Source organism: Quercus robur, chromosome 2 (assembly GCF_932294415.1).
Source record: "Quercus robur chromosome 2, dhQueRobu3.1, whole genome shotgun sequence".
NCBI lineage: Eukaryota > Viridiplantae > Streptophyta > Magnoliopsida > Fagales > Fagaceae > Quercus > Quercus robur.
The window spans coordinates 33,934,137-33,957,645 of NC_065535.1; the positions used below are offsets into that span (position 1 = coordinate 33,934,137).

At 37.7% G+C, this 23,509-nt stretch overlaps 1 protein-coding gene and 1 pseudogene across 1 annotated transcript; one reads left to right on the top strand and one right to left on the bottom strand.

Annotated features, from left to right (window-relative positions):
• Positions 1-67: 67 nt before the first annotated feature.
• On the top strand, positions 68-20,869 carry LOC126713440 (E4 SUMO-protein ligase PIAL2-like). Its single transcript, XM_050413194.1, is given in 17 exon segments — positions 68-389; positions 4,312-4,384; positions 6,106-6,171; positions 7,108-7,173; positions 7,268-7,350; positions 8,205-8,256; positions 8,345-8,416; positions 8,736-8,803; positions 8,885-8,933; positions 9,049-9,133; positions 9,225-9,326; positions 9,498-9,549; positions 10,217-10,268; positions 18,374-18,490; positions 18,573-19,469; positions 19,770-20,464; positions 20,466-20,869. Coding segments are annotated over 17 exon segments (2,799 nt in total). The 5' UTR covers positions 68-195; the 3' UTR covers positions 20,542-20,869.
• Positions 20,870-21,675: 806 nt separating this feature from the next.
• LOC126698013 (AAA-ATPase At3g28580-like) lies at positions 21,676-22,772 on the bottom strand (annotated as a pseudogene).
• Positions 22,773-23,509: the final 737 nt, after the last annotated feature.

Below are 23,509 nucleotides of genomic sequence, written 5' to 3' on the forward strand. Positions count from 1 at the left end.
AACCATCTAAATTTAAAAAGAAAAAGAAAAAGAAAAAGTTGGGTGTGACAGAGTCCTGCTTATTTATTTTCAAATTCCGTGCGTTTCATTTACAAACAGATAGCCAAAAAAAGAAAAACAAGAATATTTTACAGAACGCACGCGAGCGATCTCACAAAAAAAAAATTGTGTTTTCGATAGATAGAGAGAGAGAGAATGGCCGGAACGGCGGTGACACCTTCACCGACGGCGGGGTCGATGACGGGGCTGAACATAGGGGCTAATGTATCGGCGTCGTTCGTGAACTCGTTCCGAGTCGCCGCCGTGGCTGAACGATTGGCCACCCACGTGCAACCCGATTTCGTATCCGACGACGTTGAGTTCTTCAATCTCTGCCTATCCCTCGCCAGGTACCTATTTTTCAAGTAAAATTTATCTTTTCGTCGATTGCTTGAAAATGCGTTTGTTTGTTTGCAAAGAAAGTGCGGTATTTGGTGGATTCGGGATCTTAGTTTTGTTTTAAATTCAAGTTTTCACTTTGCTTAGCAACTTTATCTGAAATTTTCTCGGCAACCAAACAGGGTGCTAAATGCTAATCCCTTTATGTATATGGAGTAAAGACAGTTGAGTTGAGGATTATGGAAGTTTCTGGAATCTTGATGATGTAGAAGCATTTTGCTAAGTGCATGTGATACTTACTAACTAGAAAAGGAAGAAAGAAGAAGAATTACACTTTATCAAAAAGGGGAAATTACAATTTATCCCTATGTGGTTTGGTCTTATCACAATTTAATCCACAAGTTTTGGTGTGGTTTAAAATAAAATCATTAGGGTTTCGTCAAAAGACCTGTTAATGATTTCATCCGGCTTTGGTTAAATGGAATGTTTGCTTTCGGGAACCTAAACCTGAAGTCAGTTACGTAAATCAAGCCCGTAAGCTAGTCATACGAGCCAGAAAATGCGGAAAAGGGTTAAAATGTAGTGATTGAAATTTTTGTTGGACTAAATTGTGATAGAGCCGAACTACAAGAGGGTAAATTGTAACCGAAAATGTGTGCATATAATGCAAAGTTGGTTAATTTGGAAGGAACCCTAACGTTTTCATTTTAGGGTTCAAATGCAGCAATTGAAAGTTTGTGGACCAAAATGTGATAAGACCAAACCAAAGTGCGGGGGATGGTGGGGTAAATTGTAATTTTTCCTTTAAAAAATATTTGTATATTGGTTAATAGGGTGATGACTATGGGGTTGCTTCCAATGCTTCCTTTATAGTTGTTTCTTTGGTTTAAGGTGCTTTTGTGATATTTATTAGATTTTTGGAGAGGGTTGTAATTGGTAGTTATGTGTAAATGCCATGGTTAGCTTTTTTTTTTAAAAAAAATTTATAAACTAATAGTAGTAAGCTTATGGCTTGATGCAGGACAAATTGGGATTTTGTCTATGGGTGCTTGTGGTGTGGTGTGGGTTAAGGTTTAGGGGAATTTATAGATCTACGTTTTAGAGTTGTAGAAGAAAAGGTTAAGGCTCAAAATTGGCGTGGGGTTGATGAGTTTTTTTATAGCTATTTGATAGAGGGAGTATGTAGGGCTCTATGGTTTTGATAGGTAAAGAGGAAGGGCTTGACTTGGGGTTGGGAGTCAGAAGGAAGTGGGAAATTTATGGTGTTCAAAGCTGTATGAATAGTAACACAAGAAAGAGAAGGGGGAAAGAGAACAATGAGACTACTATGCCTTAGTACTAAAAACACTCTTTTTTTTCTTCTTCAATCAACTACATCTATTCTTTGAGTACATAGTGCATAAATATATATAAGGTGCCCCTTTCTTGTTCTAGTTGTATCAGGACTCCTCTTTTGGCTAGTATACTAAAAACCTAATAAGTTTATAACAAAATAGTTCTTGCTTACCTTTCTTACTTAGATTGGTCATAATTCTCCCTAGAAGTCCCAACTGAAAATTTGTTGAGGAAGTGCACTGAGTTGACTGACATTGGATTTCAATAAACTGAAAGAAATTACCTCCTGTGTTCATGGGTGGTTTTCTCAATGAAATTTACTTATAAAAAAAATTGAAAGCAGTTTTGTTTTGGTATTTTAGAGTTTTGATAGTTTGAATGAACACAATTTAGTTATGCATGTTCCTTTGTTTTCCTTTTTGCTAGGCTGTCCAATTTTTGAGCAATTATAGATATGCCCAATTGGCAACAGTTTAAATTAATGATTCTGATTTGATTATATATTCACTGATTTCACTTCCACCTAAGAGCCATCTAGGCTGATTTGGAAGAACACGATTTTGGATGAGCTTTTGGAATGTTGAAGGAACCACCCATGACAATGAATTCAAGAATCATTAACTACATATTCTGACCCCAAGAAAAAAAAGGGGTGATATAGCAACGATTGAAACTTTAAGTAGGGATATCAGCTTTGACAACTACGCTACTGATTACACTTGACATGTGGTTTTTGAGGTGCACTGGTGATTGAATGAGAATGGGTCTTTCAGTGTCTGATCCTTTTATGAGGTTATTAGAGGTGTTGCCTTCTCAGATTTTCCTTGGGAAAAGGAAGGTAGTTCAGTGGTTAAAAATTTCTACATAGGTAACATTTTTTAGAGTGGACTGTGGTATGGAAAAATATTACTTTGGATAACTTATTCAAAAGAAGTGTATTGGTGTGTTATGTGTAAATGTAGTGTTGAAAATGTGGATAATTTGCTATTGCATTGCCTAGTGGCCATGGAATTATGGGATTTTGCCAAGAGCCTTGTAGTTCAATTGGCACCTCCTGTGTTTCCAACGGATACACGTCCTAGGTTCAAATCCCCCCTTCCCCATAGTAACCGTCGATTTTAAATAAAAAAAGAAAAGAAAAGAAAAAAGAATTATGGGATTTCATCCTTTAATTATTCAATGTGAAGTGGGGTGCATAAGATGGCGAAAGGAGTGCTTCAATGTGGGTGACAGTGTTTTGAAACATTTAATAGTAGTGTTTGGAGTGATCTTCCTCTTTGCTTAATGTGGAATGTATGGAGGGAGATAAATAAGAGTATGTTCACAGGCTAGGAATCTATAGAGAGAATCAAATCTCAGTTTGTTGGATCTCTATTCTAGTGGAAGTCTTTGGATCCAGTAGATCTACAATGATTTGTGATTTCATTAATTCACTGTATTTGTAATTTGATCCAAGGATCCTTTATGTATATTTCTTTTTTTGGTTTAATGCAATCTCTTATTGTCTATCCAAAATAAAAAAAAAAAAATTATTTTCTTTTGTTTTATATTCTATTATGCTGTTGTGCGTGTCTCCAACAATGTACAGTATGCAATATTGCTCATTGACAGCTATACTTCCTTTTTACTCGTCCCAAACTTTATGGTCGAACATCTTGTGAATGCTGCCTATGATTGTCCTTGGGAGTTTGACTATTGTCCTTGTTAGTTATATGTCCTGGTGTAGTAAAAGGCAAGCCAGGTGCTCGGGCAAGATAAGGCGCCGCTAAGATGTCTTTAAAAATTTGAGGCTAGATTTTGCCAGCTTTTTCTTGTTTTGTTTGATCATTGTAATTTGGGCTCTTTATTTTTTGCCCTTATAGTACATTTCCAGTGCACTTGGGTTAGCCTTTTTTATTAATAAAAGTTTTATGTTTTACTTATCAAAAAAAAAAAAAGAAAGAATTTTGAGGTGAGGTTTCTTTATTGAGGCACTTGCCTTTAGAGCCTAGGCTAGTTGCCGAGCACCTCAAACAAACTGTAAGATACTTGAGGTGAGAGCCTCAATGAAATTAAAAATAAAATAAAATTGTAATTTGGCAAAAATGGTAGTTTTTGTACTTTATTTTAAGGTAGTGGGTGTCTCTCTCTCTCTCTTTTTTTTTTTTTTTTTCTCTCGCTTCTTTTTCTTTACTCATTGCTCTAGAGATAGATTTTATTTATTTTATATAAGCTTATTGTAAAGTCTGTACTTATAGATTAATAAGTAGTGCATCCTATCAGTTTGAAAATTTTTTAAAGTGCCTAATAAGCTTTAGATACATTTTATTTGAATTCATTATCTGTATGATAATTATATTTAGAGTTTGGCTCCTTGCTTCACTCCGGAGAGCACCTTTTGGCACCTTACGCGTTGGGCTATACAAGGACTTGGTGTCTTGAGGTCACCTATAATTTGAGTTGGAGTTATTATTATCGTTTAAAATTATCATTATCATTATCGATACTTTTTTTGGTGATAAATTACCATTATCAACACTATTGCTAAATTATGATTATCAATACTATTACTAGCATTATTATTGATGTACCTGACTAGATTTACTCTGACAAAAACAGAGGTATAGATTATGCAGTTGCAAACAATGAGGTCCCGCCCAAAGCTCAAGATTTACCTCTATTGTTGAAGCAGGTGACATTTATCATTATCTTTTTTGCATTTTTTTAAAATGTTTGATGCCTTTTACACCTATGGACTAGACTACGGGAGGTGGTGAATGATGGTCATTGGTGTTTGTGGAATTGTGGTGGAATTGTAGCATGCTAATGTTTTGAACTTTTTTATACACTTTCATGAAGTATGACTTATACAATTAACATATAATTTTCATAACAACTCTTAGTTTCCTGTATTTATGACCTTGAGGTTTCTGCACCAATGGCTAAACTAGTTGATGAGCCTAAGATAGTGATAGCCAGAAGGAAAAAAATAAAATGTTCGGGTAATTGTTTGGTGGATGTTCATTGGATTTTTGGTTGTTACTTTGCTATAAATTTCTGATTATCCCAAAAGGTCAAGTGGTTAGGAAATTGTGAATTTAATCATTCAACCAATATTTTAACACTCTCCCTCACGTGTGGGCCTAGACTCCCTTAATAAGTGGGGTTTAACACATGAGAATTTTAAATGGGAGGTAGTGCAGAGAGAGTGTTTGAACTTAGGATCATTTGTTTAGATACCATGATAACTCACTGATTGTCCCAAAAACTTAAGCTATTAGGAAATGGTGAATTTAAGCATTTAACTAACATTCTAATACTTCCCCCAGATGTGTAGGTTTAGACTTTCTCTTAATAGTAGGGCTTAACATGTGAGATTTTAATTTTTTAGATGGGAGGTAGAGCAGAGAAAGGGTTCAAACCTAATACCACCTACTTTGATATCATGATAAATTACTGATTGTCCCAACAATTTAAGCTGTTATGAAATGGTTAATCTAATAATTTAATAAATATTCTAACATTGTGTTTTAATTTGTGGTTTATTCTCGCGTTTTCACTCTGTTAAGGAGCACAATCATTGTAATATCCTGCATGAAGAAAATGATGTCATATTCAAATATGGGAATGAAATTATATGGTTGCCTATCAGAATTTGCTTATAGGGTCTGCCCTTGTTTTTTCTTGGCTTGTGTTTTTGCACAAGAAGGAAAAGAAAATTTCATTTTTCTCCAGAGAAAGTAGAAAGTAAATACATTATAATATTTATGCATTTGCATATGTCAGAATTGTTGACACTGAAAACCTATTTTGCAGTGTGAAATTTGGTGATACTTTTGTAGTAAATGGTAATTGTAGTACACATTTGCTCTAGAATGAACCCAGAAAATGAGGGATAAAAGATATGCATGTGATACATATACCGTTCATCATAGCGAATGAGGCCTAGTTCAGATGGACTTCCTCCTTCTTTAATATGGGATGGAGGGTAAGGTTGTGGGTTCAAGACCTGTAGGGTGTGTGAACTTACTAATAAAGAAAAACTTTTCATGATATCTAATTTCAACTTTTGTGCGTAGCTAGAAATTAATGAGTTCATAAGTATCATTTAGCTGAATCACTGCACTGGTGTTTACTTCTTTATTGCTCCCTCTCTCTCTTTCCTTTTTCTTTTCTTTTTGCCGTCATGCATTCAGACTTTCACATATCTTTATGCTGGCCCATCCTTTGCAACTCATGCACTGGATGCCATCCATTCTCAGATGATATCATTCTTGTTGTTTATTCTCCTGTTTGACTTGTTTATCTTTCTATGAGGCTCATTAGTATACTATCTCTCATCTTTGTATTTGTTTATGTATGAATTTTATATTCTGACACAGGCCCTTGTATTTTTATTATGATGTTTTATAGGTATGCCAACGTAAAAATAGTCTCCTTTTACAGGCACCTATCATGGTTCTTATGATCTCTGTAAAGGTATGAGTTAAATGCAGCTATTTTGTTGTGGTTTCTGTAAAAATTTTAATGTTTTCCTTCACAATGTTTTGCATGTTGGAAATTTATATGTGGCGTCTAAAATAACATGCTTAGTCATTTTCTTGGTTGTTCAGGGTAATATAGGGTGTCTGATTCTGTGTACCTATAAAAAAAAAAAGGGTGTCTGATTCTGTGATTTGTTGATGGGAATTCTGACAACATCTGACTAAAGTAGTTGTGCATTTTTATTGATAGAAGAAACATTATTTGTAATAGTTTTTTCTTTTTGATTGCAGTTCACTCTTTTAGAAGTTAGAACTTCTATGTTGTATTTCTTTATTCATTTTCTTTCTTTTTCTGTTTAACACAGATTCTCTTGGATTCTAGCTCAAGATATCTTAGTTTAAATTACTAATTTGGTCCTCCAACTATTGGGTAAAGTTCAATTTGGTCCCTCAACTATTAATTGTGTCAGTATCGTCCCTCAAATTCCAAAATCAAGTCAATTTCATCCTTAGGTCTCCCCTCTCTGTTTAAATTTTAACAAAATTGATAGTTCAAGTTGACTTGATTCTGAAATTTTCTCACTTTTCATAATAACCTTTTAACATTTACAGATATACTCCAGTTGCTACATCAGTTAATTTCATTAAATTTGATCTGAGGGGAGATCTAAGGATGAAATTGACTTGATTTTTGAAGTTGAGGGACTAAATTGACACAAGTAATAGTTGAGGGACTAATTTGACACAATTAATATTTGAGGGACCAAATTGAATTTTACTCAATAGTTGGAGGACCAAAGTTGTGTTTCTCCCTTTACTTTTAGATATCCCTTGGAATGTCCTGTAAGTTAAATATTATACATCAAAAAAATCTTTAGGTATATTGTGTTTACAATATATTTCCTAATTAATCTGTGTTTTTCCATGGCAGAATGCTTGTAAGATTGGGTGGTTTTCAAAAAAGGAGACTGAAGAACTTTTTGCTCTTGCTAATGAGGTTTGCTATCAATTAACTTTCTCATAGAGAGTGTATTCTGATTATGGCTTTGTGTAATATAGCTATTGCTAATGGTCATATTTCTGATTTATAGTTGGGTAGCAGCTTCTGCAGTCCAGGAGATATTAACACAGGAGATAGTGGTTCTCTCTCTTCTGTTAGCAAAATTATGGAGAGGTGGGAATGTGCTTTGCTCTCCACAATTTCTTACTGAATGTTTAATGCGTATTCAACTTTTTTTTGCAACTATAATTCAATTTAATGTCTGTTTTAAATAATTGTACTGGGCTTGTAGCTCAGGCCCCAGAAAGGAACCACATTGAATTAGAAATCTGAGTTTTACTAGGATTTGACTTTTCCCATTGAAGGAAAGTAAGATATATGTGTACATTCTGACTCCTTTTCTTACCATTTTATGTCTAAGCAATTACTGCAGTGTTTGAAATTCTGAAATATTTAAGTGCAAAATCTTTCCATGGATTTGATCTGGGTTTCTTTGTTGTTCTTTTGTTTAGATTTATATTAGTACTGATGTCTTTGATTGATAGAGTATGTATAGGGATCCTTTCCAATTTGTTTTATTCTATTTTTTTCCCCTTAATGATGATCATGCCTGTGCTAGCATGGATATTCCTTTCAGATTATAATTACAGGGTCCGACATTTCTGACCTGGTAAAAATTAATCCCAACTTAAAACCATAGCTTGTTCAGTAAGTCTCCTTATACATTAATAAAAAGACCATATAACTTTAACTTCAGCTTTGTCGTAGTGACCGTAGAATTTCAGTGTCTGTTTTATATTGATTTTAATTTTCTTGTCAATTGGATAGATGTTGAGGGGAAATCCAACAGAAAGGTTTTAAGCTAGCTGTATTCAAAAGTCGAGTTCCTAATTGGACTAGTGATATAGTTTCAGATTGTCTTCACACAGTAGGACGTTGTGTCCTTACAAATTATAAATATACTTTAATGACAGCCTTGATTGGATGATGAACTCTCTCTCTCTCTCTCTCTCTCTCTCTCTCTGCAGGTTCTACCCACGAATGAAGATGGGCCAGACACTGGCTTCTCTTGAAGTCCAGGTGAGTGATCCTCTTTCTCCAAAGTCCAAACCTGATTTTCTTGTATTATTTTGGAGCACCTTTTAATCATTTTTTGTTTGCATTGTAGGCTGGATATGGGGCATATGTGATTGATTTCCATATTTCAAAGAATACAGCACATTCTCCTCAAGAAAAAATTGTAAGCATCTCTCAAGTCAATATGAATTAGCTGACAATATAGGGGTTTCCCCACTTAAAGGTCTTTTTTTTCCCCCACTCTATTCAGTTGAAATGTTGAACCCCCATCCCTTCAATGATTATGTAATTTATCAGTTTGAAATGAATTGAAATCCAATGATGCATCGTCTATGTATGTAGTTATATGTGTGGGTATATGTTTCCTTTTCTTCTCAATTAACTATTTTTGTTTTTCCTTATTATACGTGAAAGAAAATTTGTTTATTAAAATCATTTTTAGAATCTCACTTTGTGGTTGTTACTTCTTGTTTTGCTTTCAGTGGTTATTTGTAGCACAAACAGATAGCATAGAGACATCTGCATGTATTATAAGTCCCCCCCAAGTGAAGTATGACTTGTTTTATCCTTTTCTTTTTAATATACTAGAGTTATTTTCTACTCTGACAACATTTTCTTTTAACCCCTGTAGCTTTCTTCTGAATGGGAAGGGAGTAGAGAGGAGGACTAATGTTCATGTGGTTTGTGCAGTTCCATTTACTTTATGGATAACTTTATTTGTATAACAGCTTTGGTGCTGATTGTAACATAGGCTTGATCTGACTTTTTTTTCTTGTATTTCATTTTCTTTATCAGGATGCTGGACCACAGCTACCAACAAATGTGACTCATATGCTTAAATATGGGACAAATCTTCTACAAGCCGTGGGCCAGTTCAATGGTATGCTTAAAGACAAATCTTTTACATCTAAGCATGTTGTATGCAGTGTGATATTCATCCAGCTATAACAGAAACTGTCATCGTTGTTTAGGTCGTTATGTTATATTTGTTGCCTTCATGAGTGTGATGTCATCACTTGACACTCCAGTGCTACTTGATTACGTGCAGCCTGCTGTAGCTACAGTTGATTCTGGTATGTTTAGGACTATAATGTAGTAATAGAGATATTTTTCTGTATTGATTTATGCTGCCAGTACTTTCAGTCTTTCATTATGATTTGAATTACTATACTTCTTGGCTTACCATTATATTGATGTTTAATGCATGGCTATCTCCTCCCTTCTGCATTTCTTTTGAATATCAGATTCTGACATAATTGAGGGGCCATCGCGAATATCACTGAATTGTCCAATAAGGTATGCCGTATTGTTGCTTAGAACTGTGATGTTTTGATACTTGTCAGATCTTTTTATTTTATTATATTTTGTATATGTATATGAACAAACATACAATCAACAAACTAACAAACAAAACAACATTCTTAATTTCTTATCTTGTTTTGCTTGTTAATATTACTACTTCCCTAGAAGTTAAGGCTTCATAAACATTCTCACATGAGGAACAGATTATCAGTATTAACTTTTGTCAATTAATGAGAATACTGATGGTGTTGATCTTTGGAAACTTTACTTCCTCTGTCAGCCTTGAAGGGAAAGAGCTCAGCTGGTTGAAAGGGAGGGGAGGGTGTCTGTGTGAGAGAGGGAGACCTTACGTTCTGAATCAAATGATGCTATGTATTATTTTTTATATATGATTATGTGTTGTCAATCCTCCAACCTTGTTGCCCAGTCTGCATGCGTCTCAAAGGTTTTGTGATATTTTATAGTGCGACAATTTGAGTTAGCAATTTTAGTGCATGTATATATTATAATGTGAGTGTGGATGGGGTGTTACATTTCCTGTCAATTTAGATTGTGACAAACTGGATGGAAATTTTTAACAAGATAATGTTTCCATTATCATTACATGAACAAAAATTTATTGGTACTCTGATTATCTGTCTGGCTCTCTATTCCCTAACAGTTATTCACGTATTGGGACTCCTGTCAAAGGACATTCATGCAAGCACCTTCAGGTTAGTGATCTGACTAGTTTCAACACATAATACAGAGAAGTGATACACACACACACACACACACTATACTTACTGTGACTTGATCTATTTTTTCAATATGCTGAATATCTTGATCTTCACGTGTCACCTTCTATGATTATTATTTTATATTAGGTTCTTAGATCACTTTAATTTTTGAGGTGCCTGCATGTGTCTGCTTTCATTGTCTTCAAACATCATTCGTTTAAAATTGTATTAGCTGTCTTTGTGCATGGATGATTTGGCTTTTGCAGTTCTTAATTGTTTTGTCTTTCTCATCATTCAGTATATATTATCGTTAACCTTTATTGTTTACTTTATTTATTTTGCTTGGGGTTTTAATTTGTATACTTCCTGTGTACTAGGTTTGCACCCCTTTTGCGCTTTTTGTTTAATTACTTTAAAAAAATCATTTAGTATTTATTATTATTGTTGTTGCTGTAGTTTTTCTTATTCTTTTTTGATAGGCAATAAGACTTTATATTGAAAAAATTGAACATCATGCTCACGATAGTGAACACTCTGAACAAGAAATAGATACAAAAAAAATCAACTAAAGGAACTAGAGGCTAAAAACTCAGATAAAGAAATACAATTCATACACCCCCAAATGCAAGCCCAAAGAAACAGAGTACCAAAAAGGAGAGATTTTAGATGATCTAATGTTCTCTCCTTGTCTTCAAAAGTGCGGGTATTGCGTTTCTGCCAAACTAACCACATTAAACATGCCGGGACCATATTCCAAATGGTCAAATGATGCCTTCCAAACTAGTTTCTCCACATAAAGAAAAAAGAGTTGACTGACCTTGGCATTACCCATTGGATCCCAAACACTGCAAAAGCTTTGCTCCATAAGGCATGAGAAAACTTACAATGAAGCAAGAGGTGATTCACTGATTCCCCATCACAGCAGTATAAACAACACCTATTAACCAGAAACCGACCTCTGTTGACAAGATTGTCAATGGTGAGAATCCCATCATTAGCTGCTGTCCATAGGAAGAAAGACACCCATTTAGGCACCTTTGCACACCAAATGCCCTTCCAAGGAAATTCATCAGTGTTAGGACTAGATAATAGCTTATAAAAAGAGCGCATATCAAAAACCCCAGATGTGGTCAATCTCCAAACCCAGTGATCCTCCCCCTCACCCCTCGGCATAGAGGAATAAATAAGCTCAAAAAAGGAATAAACAGTGCCTGCCTCCCAATCCTGAGGACCATGACAGAAAAGTAAATTCCAGCTCCTATTTCCTTCATAATTAGATATTACCAAGTCGGAGACTCATGCTTCTTTAGAAAGAGAGCATGCAAACATAGCAGGAAAAAGCTCCTTCAAAGGAATAGGCCCATACCAAGGATCATGCCAAAAACTAACACGGCAACCCTCCCCCACATTAAACTGAATTTGACTAAAGAACTTCTCTGTGCCTTCCTTAATACTCCTCCACATCCCACACCTGTGAGAACCTCTTACCCCTCTAGTGCACCAGCCTCCTCTCCCCTCACCATATTTGGCTGCTATAACCTGACACCATAATCTGTTACTTTCATTCCCAAAACGCCACAACCACTTCCTGAGTAAGGCCTTGTTAAACAACCCAATCCTTTGGATCCCCAAGTCACCACTCTCAATAGGCAAACAAACCTTATCCCAAGCAACTAAAGGGTATTTAAAAACATCCTCCGAGGCCCTCCAAAGGAAATTCCTCTGAATTCTTTCTATCCTAGTTGCCACAGCTTGAGGGATAGTAAACAAAGATAAAAAGTAGGTGGGAAGGCTTGAGAGAGTAGTTTTTAACAAAGTAAGCCTGCCACCTTTTGACAAATAAAGTCTTTTCCAGCCAGATAGCTGTTTCTCCATCTTTTCTATAATAGGATTCCATATCGACACATCCTTATAATGGGCCCCAAGTGGCATGCCCAAATATCTCATAGGCAATGTGCCCACCTTGCAACATAGGGTATGGGCCAAAGCATTCAAATTCCCAACATCCCCAACAGGAACAATCTCACTCTTATTTACATTAACTTTCAGGCCTGTAATAGCTTCAAAGAAGATCAGCACCATCCGAATGTATAATAACTGGTCCCTAGAAGTGTCACAGAACAAAATAGTATCGTCAGCAAAAAGAAGATGAGAGATATGCACACCCCCTTGTCTATGGGACCCTGCTTGAAAACCACCATTTTCCGTTCTCTTCATTAGTCTACTTAGCACTTCCATAACTAATAGGAATTAAAGGGGAGACAAAGGATCCCCTTGGCACAGGCCACGAGAACTACCAAAGAAACCAGCAGGAGACCCATTGACCAAAACTGAGAATTTGACTGTAGAAATACACGCCTTAATCCAACCTCTCCACCTCGCCCCAAAGCCCATCCTTTCCATAAGGTAGAATAAGGTATTCCAATTCACATGATCATAAGCCTTCTCTATGTCCAATTTAACTATGACACCCGGGATGCCACTCTTCAACCTGCTATCTAAACATTCATTAGCAATTAGAACCGAATCAAGAATCTGTCTTCCTCCCACAAAAGAATTCCGACAGTCAGATATCAGTTTATCCAACACCCCACGGCGTCTATGAGCCAATACCTTAGCCAAAAGCTTGTAAAGGCTACCCACAAGACTAATAGGGCGAAAGTCTTTAATATTGACTGCATTAGTCTTCTTGGGGATCAAACACAAAAAGGTGGCATTAAGAGATTTCTCAAAAACACACTGACTATGAAAATCCTTGAAAAATGCCATGACACCCCTTCCAAAATACTCCAGCATTTTTGAAAGAAAGCCATAGAAAACCCATCTGGCCCAAGGGCCTTATCCCCTTCCGCCTCCATGAGAGCTTCAATAATCTCCTCCTTCTCAAACTCCCTCTCCAACAAAGACCTCTCAGTTTCGTCTAAACAAGCAAGCTCTAAACCGTCAATAGTAGGCCTCCAAGCTTCCGGTTCCTGATATAATTTTTTATAGAAATCCACTACCTGATCTGTAACCTTTGATTCATCCTCATATCGAAAGCCGTCCACCTCCACTTCCCTGATCTGAGTATGCCTATGTGAATTGGCAATTCTATGAAAGAACCGCGTGTTGTTATCACCTTCTTTAATAAAAAGGGCCTTGGACTTCTGCCTCCAAGAAATCTCTTCCAAAGAAGCCAAGTAATCTATATCAGATTTAACCACCAACCTTCTAGCCTTGTCCTCTGGAGTCATCACCTGCATCTCTTCTCTCTTGTCAATGTTTAAGAGCTCAGTTAGTAGACTCTTTTTTTTAAAAGCTACATCTCCAAAAAACATGCTTGTTCCAATGCTTCAAATCCCCTTTCAAAGCCTTCAACTTACAAGCTAAAACAAAACTAGGCGGCCCCACAAAGTGATAACTAATCCACCAAAGCCTCACCTTATCCACAAAATCCTCCACCTTTAGCCACATATTTTCAAATCTAAAAGGGCTTTTCGCCCTTGAAACTCCACCCACCTCCACTAGTAAAGGATAGTGATTCGACACCACCCTAGGGAGAGTCCTTTGGGATACATCTAAGAAATGCTCCTCCCAATCAGCTGACATCAAAACTCTATCAATTCTGGACATTGATGGATTATCTGAATCTCGAAACCAAGTATATTCACCTCCCACCAAAGGCAAATCCACCAGCAAATGTTTTGCAACAAAATCTGAAAATTTAAACATAGCTGGACTAAAAGAATTACAACCAAATCTCTCAGCCGGGTATCTGATAACATTGAAATCACCAAATAAGCACCAAGCCCCATCCCACCGTGACCTCACAGAGTCCAGTTCTGCCCACATGGCATCCCTAAGGCTTCCGTTAGTCGGTCCATACACCCCTGAACAGATCCATTCAAAGCCATCTGACACTCCCTTTAATAAAACTGAAACTGAAAAACTACCAACCACCAGATCAATTTTCTCAAAAACCCTTCTATCCCACATTAGAATTATACCTCCAGCTGTATGCAAGGCATCTAAGGCTCCCCAGTCTACAAAAGGGCTACCCTAGAGGTTTTTTACCAAGATAGAGCTGGTGCTGTCCAGTTTAGATTCTTGAAGACATACAATATCACACTTCCACTCCCTTAAGAGGTTCTTCACAACTACTCTCTTATGAGGATCATTCAGACCCCTCACATTCCAAGATAGAAGTTTCAAAATCATTGACCAACATATGATCCCAAACCAGAGGATGTCAAACTGCCTCTAGTACCTCTACCAAAATGCCCATCATAATTAATAGAAGAAAACAAATTCCTTAATTCCCTCATACCTTTTTGGGTAGAGTTGCTTGTCCGGCGAGTAGCAGCAACAGTTGCTTGTTGCTCCCAAACCCTCTCAAGTTTCTGGAAAAAATCAATACACTGTCTCTCACAGCAAGCAATGGGGAATCCCACAAAAGTACCAAATCCTTTTATCATCATTCTTACCCATTCTGAAGGCTCCAATTCCTCCTCCATCGAAGACCCATCTGAATCATCTTCCAAAATGACGAGATCACTAACATAATATGGGTCCCACAGAGCCAAAGGTGTAATGTCCACAGAATCTGCCTCACCCTTATTCGAAGGCTCAGACAAACCACAACCCACCTTAGTTACAAGAAAGGACAAGTCTAAACCCACCTCGGGCTTCATGGCAGCGGCGGGAGGGCAGCCTGGTCCCTCACCGGAGCTCGGGATCACTCCTTCCTCTTCCTCATGAGTCCCCGACCCTTCCCCTGTCTCCCACCCAGAAGATCGTGTGATATTTTCTGGAAGAACAATCATGGACTGGCCCTTCCCATTCTCACTTGAGGACGTGTGGTGGGCTTGGGCTTGAGAATGCCCACTTACGTTGGGCTGTGTTTTACCCCAATAAACAGCCTGCTTACCCTCACCCATCAAATCAACTGAAAATTTTAAATTAAAATGGGCCTGGGTCCATTTCAGGTGACTTACTTGTATCGGTCTACTAGCTTTTTTTATTTTTGAGAGAGTTTTAACCTATGGCGTCCGCTCCTGATGATTGTTCTTTATCATCAGACCAAGACACCAATCAGTTTTTGGTGTAAGTGGGGATTGAACCCCAGATCTCTTATACAACCATCAGAGACTTTACCAGTTGAGCTAACTGGAACCCACGGTCTGCTAGCTATTGACACATGAGCTTACAAGACTTTTTGGTGAAATCAAATCCCCCCAAAGACTCAGACTTATTAATTTGATCAATACCCATCTCGTTACCTAGCTCAGACAAAGGGGAAAAACGATTTTGATTCTCCCACTGATGCTGATGATGAGACTATGACCCATTATTCAGAATCTGAGACTCCATCTCTCTGGTGACCCCAGAGGGTAGTGGGAGAGCAAAAGCGACGATATCGCCTTCCATATTGGGGTGCGAAGCCACTAGGTTAGGTGCGAGGATCACCGGAGCTTGATCGGGACTGGGTAACGCCGATTTAACTCCTGTCGGAGCCTTAGGCATCTCCGAGACTGGCACCGCTGCTATCACTGGTGACCTAGCATCACGCTTGGTAAGTCCTCTCGAGCTCTCACCAACTTCCCACATAGACTGACCCACGGAGACTCCTTTAAAGGACTTTGGTTTGACCAAAGTACCCTCACTAAGTGAGGGTACTGTAGCCACAGGTTGGGCTTTAACAAGCCCACCTGAAAGTGTTGTAATTTCAAGCCCACCACCAACAGCCTTGGGCCCTCTGAACTCCTTAGCAACCAGACAGGTCACATACCGTCTCCCACCCTCAGGCTTGCATACTCTCAAATCCAACATAGCTGGAGTCAACTTAAAATTGAAAGCTCGCGTGGGTCTGCCATTTTTTACTGAAACTTTGCCATTTTTAACTAAACCATTTTCTGTATAGTCTCCAAGAATCACGTTCTGCCTTGATATAGTTCCAAAATTTTCAAAATTTCTGAACTTTTGCTGAATACCAAAAACAGATAAAAGTTTCCCACTCCGGCCACCGCCAGCAGACTGACCTCCTCCACCACCTTTTATGGAGGATACTTTAGCCAAAGAAACTGGTTTTGCACCAGTGAAAAAATGCTTTAACTCTCTCTGAAATAAAGACCAGCCTGCACGATTAGAGCTTGCTGGTATCATGATACAGCCTCTCCTAGAACCTCCAAAATATACTGCAATAACTACAAACAGACCAGCTTTGTTAGATCTCCCACAGAACTCTAACAACTTCCCATTTTCCCTGAATCTCTTACAGAGTAAAACATGGTAAGGCACCCAATCTCATATATCTTCAAGACAAGTAAGTATCCACTCCATGCCCCTACGGCCAACCCAAATAGAGCTCTTAACATTCCGCCGAGTCTCAAGTATAGCATACGAATCAGACCGCCCCCCATCAAAAGAAAAAGAAAAAGATTTTGCATCAATATGAAACGACCTCTTGCTGCTCCCAAGGACAGAGGATTGAGGTTTAGGAGGGATGTTTAGAGAGGTTTCAATGGAGGGAGAACTTGGTATGGTTAAAGCTGCAGGTATAAGGGAAGGCTGTTTAGGCAAATCTTGGTTAGACCCTTGAGGTGGTGGGGAAGGGGAAGGCAAAGGTAGTGGTGGAGGAGGGGGGTAAGGATATGGGAAAAACCCAAACTGTGGAGGAAAGCATATGGGGGAGGGAGAAGGAAAATGTGAGGGTGGCAAAAAAGGAAAGAAAGAAGGTGATGGTTGAGGGAGAGGGAGAGGGAGAGGGTGGGGTGGAGGAGGGGGGTGGAGAGGGTGAGGAAGGGGTGGGGGAGGGGAGTGGGGGGGAGCAGGAGCAGAATTCATAAAGCTTTTTTCAGTCTTCCTCTAAATCAAATCGTGTTCTTCACCGGGTAATTTACATTTTTCCTATCTTGGGTTTATTTTACCAGTTTGTGGTTTGAAAGGTTGCACTTTATCCACTTGAGATAAAATCTGCTAGCATCCATCTGTCTTAACATTTAAAAAGGCAAATGAAAAAAGCCACTTGCCTAATTATGATAAACAAAAGAGATAAATGGAGGAACGAGAAAGAGAGTGGCTGAGAGAAGGAACGAGATAAAAGACAAAATGTGAAGAGAAGCAGATTTGAAATATAATGCTAGGTTTTGGTTAGGGAATTAGAAAGATCTAGTGAACGAAAAATAGAATGGAGAGTTTGGGTTAGGGATTTAAAAAAGAAGAAGAAAATAATAAAGAAAAGAAGCAACCATGCCATAAAGTTTGGAGTTAATTTTTCTTTGTTCTCAAAAACTGAAGATAAAATAGAGGGAAGAGAGAGATTGAGGAAACTACAGAGACATGATTTTTTTTTTCTTTTCTGTGGGGGGGTTCATTGCATGGCTTCTCCGTTACAACCAAACACCTCAGCCATTATCTGTACTAGCCACGTCCACCTCGAAAGCCATGTAGGTTCCATTGTTGCTTTGAAATGAAATTACACATGGATGGCTGCTCCTTGCTCTTCCTTGATCTTTCCGTCTGTGAATAGGTGTGCTGGCATTCTTGTTAAGTATGGTTGCAAAGAAATTTTTATTCGTTTTTCCTGGTTGTATGGAGGTGGACGGGTCAAGACATGCCATGGTTGAAAATATAATTGATTAGTTGATGATCTGTTGATCTGCATTAAGACTTGGATACACTGGAAAGCTGTGTTACAACATTATCAAATCTTGTCATGCTGTTTTTTTGGAAACAATTTACTTCATTTTTTTTTTCTCTCCATTCTCTCTCCTTTTTTTCCTCTAATTTTCTCTTCCTTACTATCAATTTTTTGGCTTCTCTTTCCTGTGCATCAGCCTAGAATTCCCATCTTTCTCTCATGTTCTCTCTTTTTCCATTGGTCGTGTTTAAGGATCTTTTCTGGTGGCATGTTAATTGTACATGCAATTTTTAACAGCTAGGACTAATGGTGTTAATGCCTTAATGGACTTGATCTTTGGTGGGGGTGGAGTGTGATTTTTTAAATCACAAGTTTAAAAAATGAACTCAACCTTACCACAGGCTAGTAAAGTGTAATTAACCCTTATTAATAATTATGATTAATATTTGATTTTGTGATCTCTTACTTCTGCTTGCTGTAGTGTTTCGACTTTGGTAACTTTGTTGATATAAATTCAAGAAGACCATCCTGGCGCTGCCCACATTGTAATCAGTATGTCTGCTACTTGGATATTCGTCTTGATCAGAATATGGTTAAGGCAAGTAGCTATTTGTTTCCACTTTTCATATGGTTTTTAATGTTCTTTTCTCTTCTCATTGAATAATTATTGTTCTTCCCAGGTCTTGAGAGAGGTGGGAGAGAATGTCAGTGAGGTGATTATCTCCGCAGATGGATCATGGAAGGCTGTACTGGAAAGTGATGATCATGTACATCCGTCACGAGAAAAGACCCTAAAGTGCCAGAATGAAAAGACTGAGCAACAAGAATCTAACAGTGTCTCAAATTCCCTTCCAAATGTTTTGGATCTTACTGAGGATAATGATGAGATGGAAGTAGTTAGCGCTGGGGAAACTGAAGACAGGAAACCCATACTGGCTAGTCTTCCAGTTGCTTCAAATTTAACTTTGCTGCCAGATTCAAACACTACAAGTGGGGTTAATCAAAATTCTTCTTCTCAATTAGAGGAATATTGGTCTGGTGTTTTGAATTCTGTGTCGACCTCCAGTGCTTGGTCTCAAAGAGTTGGTGGTATCTCTGAGCCTATCCCTGCCAATCTTATGCAGTCTCCTTTGTTGACTGATGCTGTATCTCCTGCACTTAATCTAGAACTTGAGGGTCATGGGAATACTAATTTCACCACCTCTCTAATACAAAGTCAAAGTTCTCCCAATAATTTTCAGTTGCAACAGTCACAACATGCACATTCCTTCAACGAGTATGGGAGGTTTCCTAACTTGCCTTTTATACCCAGACATGTGAGCAGGACTCCAATAGCAGTTCAGGCCCTGCCAGCTCAGTCTCAGACACCAAATCCACAAGAAAGACCAAGAAGTGGTTTGACTCCAAATGGTTCCTTGATTTCTCCTCAGGTTGCCCTTCCTATGGCACCCACAGCAGATGCTTTCAATACAATATGTAGTGATATGGAAAGGCAACAGCACTTTAGAGCACATATGAATCCACTTCAGGTGTCAGATATTCCTTCATCTTTATTGCAGCGTCCCTCAGTGATACAGGTTGGAATTAAATTATTGTCTCCCCCATATTGTCTTTTCTCCTTTTAATTATGCAGGCATTACCAGTATTTAAGCAAGTTTGAAATCTGGGAGCACCTGTGGGTTTGATGAAATAGTTACAGTTTGTTGGGATTTAGTATTAATTGTTGTTTGTTGAGCCTACCCATACATTTTGTTTTCTTATTTGTGTGAACGTGTGTGTGAACTCGTGTTATGTCCAGAGACCTACACTGTTGATCACATTTTTCTGCATCTGGTCTTAATTTTTATAGTTTTTAAAAAAAAAAATTATATCTGCAGAGCCGGGATCATCAAGATCGTTCACATGCTTCCAGTCGTTCACATGTTTCCAGTCCATCAGTCCCACCCGGTCTTGGCCATACAGCTCAGAGTCGATTGCAAAGTCATTACAAAACAACTTCTGGGCTTTTAACTGAATTTCAAAATTCACACCTGCAGCAAGCTTTTAACCCAAGGATGCCCCAGTCTGTGGGTCAATCTTCAAGCCCTATTCCACCATCTTCGCACCCCTCGCGGACCCAAGTTCAGCAAGGTGGTGGACAAGTTGGAATCAGTCACAGAGCAGGAACTACTGGTAGCCAACCAGCTAGATATTTGGCTAATCAGAACCGATATCATCCCCAGAACAGTAGACAGGCACCATCTGTTCCACTTCTAAATCAAACGTCCAGAACAGGGCAGTCCCTTCCAGTGAGTGCTGATGGCTTAAGGGCATCCACAGGGGAGCAAAGAGGGAACATGGGAGGGACGTCACAAGCAGTTCCAAGGGCTGATGGTTTGCTGGATTCAACATCAGAGCAGAATTGGCGGCCTTCTGGTCGAATGCGTGGAAGCTTGTCAGGTCGGGCTTATTCTGATGCTCTTAGTCAATTCATGATTCAGCCAACCCAGACAGCTCAAACTGCGAGACCACCACCAAATTCGACTCCTCCAGCATCTAATGTTTTACCACAACTGCAGGCATTGATCGCAAATAACAGAAATGCCCGCAGTCCTCAAACGTCTAATATCCAATGACACAGCCCAAGTATTCGGCCTGAGCATTTTATAGACATGCATTTATGTTAGCTTAATGGGAGGTGTACATAATATAATATGCCATGACCAATTTTGTATTCCATGGTTACCTTGTAAAGTTAATTGGTGAGTCGAATGCTGGTTATGGTCGGTCTGTATAGAGATGAATATTCAGGGTTTTTAGTTGGTAAATGAGGGTTGGATTTAGGGACTGACTGTAGCTTCTGAATATATCTTTGGTTGAGAGAAGGAAGAGAGTTGGGAGGCGGGGGAAGGTATCTATTTACGTTGTCTTGATATTTTACAATGATATATTGCTGTTTAACTTTACATTTCAATACATTGCGTCAGTGTTTTCTTTCTGGTGTTTGTAATTCAACCATCTTGTTGCAAGCGTTTTCATTTTTAAAGAATGTGAAATTGGTAGACACATTACCATAAAAAAGCAGATTTAGCATCATGTGCCAATTTATTATGTCATCGTGTCTAAAGATAAAACTGCCAATCTTTGCTGGTCCCTAAAGAGTTATCGTTGCTCTTTGCTATGAGATAATTTTGGGCACCTAAGAACATTTCTTGTGGCTTCTAAGAATCTAAATTGTAAGCTATAGACTTACCATATATATATATATATATATATATAAAAAATTTTAATTTAATAGTTATAACGGGGGGAGAGAATTTAATAATCCTGATTTTCGTTAACTTGGCTTTTTATATTCATATGGATTGAGATGAGGTAAAATACCTATCATGTGCAATTGCTCTCAATGACTAAAATTAAAGAGTTAAAAAAGTAATTTTCAATCTCAATTATTGAATAAAAAAAGTTTTAAAAGGTAAAGAAAGTAGAGAATTAAAAATTTTTATGAGAGGAATGAGAGTAATTGCACCGGATCTTAATCAATATTCATATCACTAAATTAATTTAGTAATTTTTCAAGTGTCTCATAGCTTAATTGGCACTCGGTGTTTCCATCGGATTCAAATTTTCTCACTCTTAATTATCAATGTATTAAAAAAATAATTTGGTAATTTAATGGTTCTGATATCAAAAACCATTAAGATTTAAAAGAATAACAAAGAAATACAACGGCCATGAACCTTGAAAATCAGCTTACAAGGAGAGAGTGTTCAAGAGTTTATAAACACATGGTTAAACTTATATTTAATTCATGTGAGACACTAGGATCATAACAGATGTTTCTGTTTCTTCTTTTCTACTTTCTTTGTCTTGAGTCTTAGTATTACTATCCTCATCAACATCCTCAGTCTTGCGCATCAAATTTTTGGCAGCATCTGCAGGAGACATGTCTACCTCTTCCAACAACTGGCTGATCCTTTCAAACAGTGGGCGTGACTCAATTTCCAAATAGCTCTTAACCAATACCTTGAAAGCTTCAAACTTGCAGTAGAATAACTCAAAGAGCTTGTCCATTCTTCCTCTTCGAATGAGAGCCGGGTCGAGTTTTTCAATATGGCTAGTCGTGAATGCAATGATTTTTTCTCCTCCACAGGCAAAGCTAATCCCATCAATGAAGTTCAAAAGCCAAGAGAGTGTAACCTTGCTATCACCACCATCACCATCTTCTTTTTCATTTCGCCAATTAAGTCCAAAGAACAATCAATATCCTCAAACACAATGATTGATTTATTACATATCTTCCTAAACATCCTTCTTAACTGTGTGTTATTCTTAACAGAAGTCAATTCAATATCATAAACATCATCGCCCAAAAAATTAGCCATGGCAGCAATCATGGTGGACTTTCCTGTTCCCGGTGGACCATAGAGGAGATATTGACGCTTCCAAGCCTAACTAATCTTTGCATAATACTCTTTTTCTTTACTGAAAGTAACAAGGTCATTGATAATCTCCTCCTCCTTTGGATCCATTGCAAGAGTTTGGAAAGTCACAGGATGCTCAAAAACTACATAGGTCCGTAGCTTGTTATTGTTATTGTCCTTGATAGGATTATTTGTGTGCAGCCACTTTTGCGTTCTATTCAACTGGATTTCCCTGCCTTCTGAAACTACATACTGCAAATATTTCTTAGTAACGATTTGAAGGTACTTCTTGTTGAAAGTAAGCTCATAATACCTCCTCTCATTATTAGAAGGATAGTAAGATATTGAGTTGGATTGGGACACAATCTTTCCTGAATACCACTTAAGCTTAATACCTTGATAGCACATCGAATGGAGGGTACTAGCAGAGGATGGAGTTTCAATCTGGCTTTTAGTGTCTGGAAGCATGGACTGCATGGAGTGATTAGTTCCTCTCCGTTGGGGAGAACTTGTGTTGCTCCTACTTCTCATGAGGATTTGCAAGTTGAGAGAATGTTTCCTGGACACCCTGACTGTCCCGCTAAAGTGGTAAGGGGTGGTTTAAGATTTTATTTATTTATTTTCAAAATATATTTATTTATTTATTCATTCATTTATCTGATAGGATTTCACTTACATTCATTCCATTATGATTGTTCTTTATTATCAGGCCAATGTACTAAATGGATTTCTTTTTAGTGTAAGTGAGTTTCAAATCTAGATTCCTTATTTGATGACAATGAACTTTACTAATTAAGGTTATATTGCATGCCTTTACCAAAACCATTCAGGAACATCTAATACCAGTGATGTTTTGGTTGCCTTGTAAAGTTGTAATTTGACCTAATCGCAACTTCTAAATATGTCTTTGTTTGAAAGAAAGATTCTAGTTGGGAGGGGAGAAAGGGAATCTATTTATATTTGTCTTGATATTTTGATATTAAAATAGATCAATTTCAAATAGAGAAGATCCTAATACCCAAAATGTGAGGATAGCCCTCTGCCAGAGCGTTTAGTAATAGGAACAGCAGCTAGCAATATAGTAAAATTTACCCTTTTTCTTTTAATCAAATATTAGAGAAGAAAATGGGGCCATGTTAAGGTTACCAAATATTAACACATATATCTGCCATGGCCTTGATCGAGGTTTTTGATAATTCCATAGTTAGTGGTGG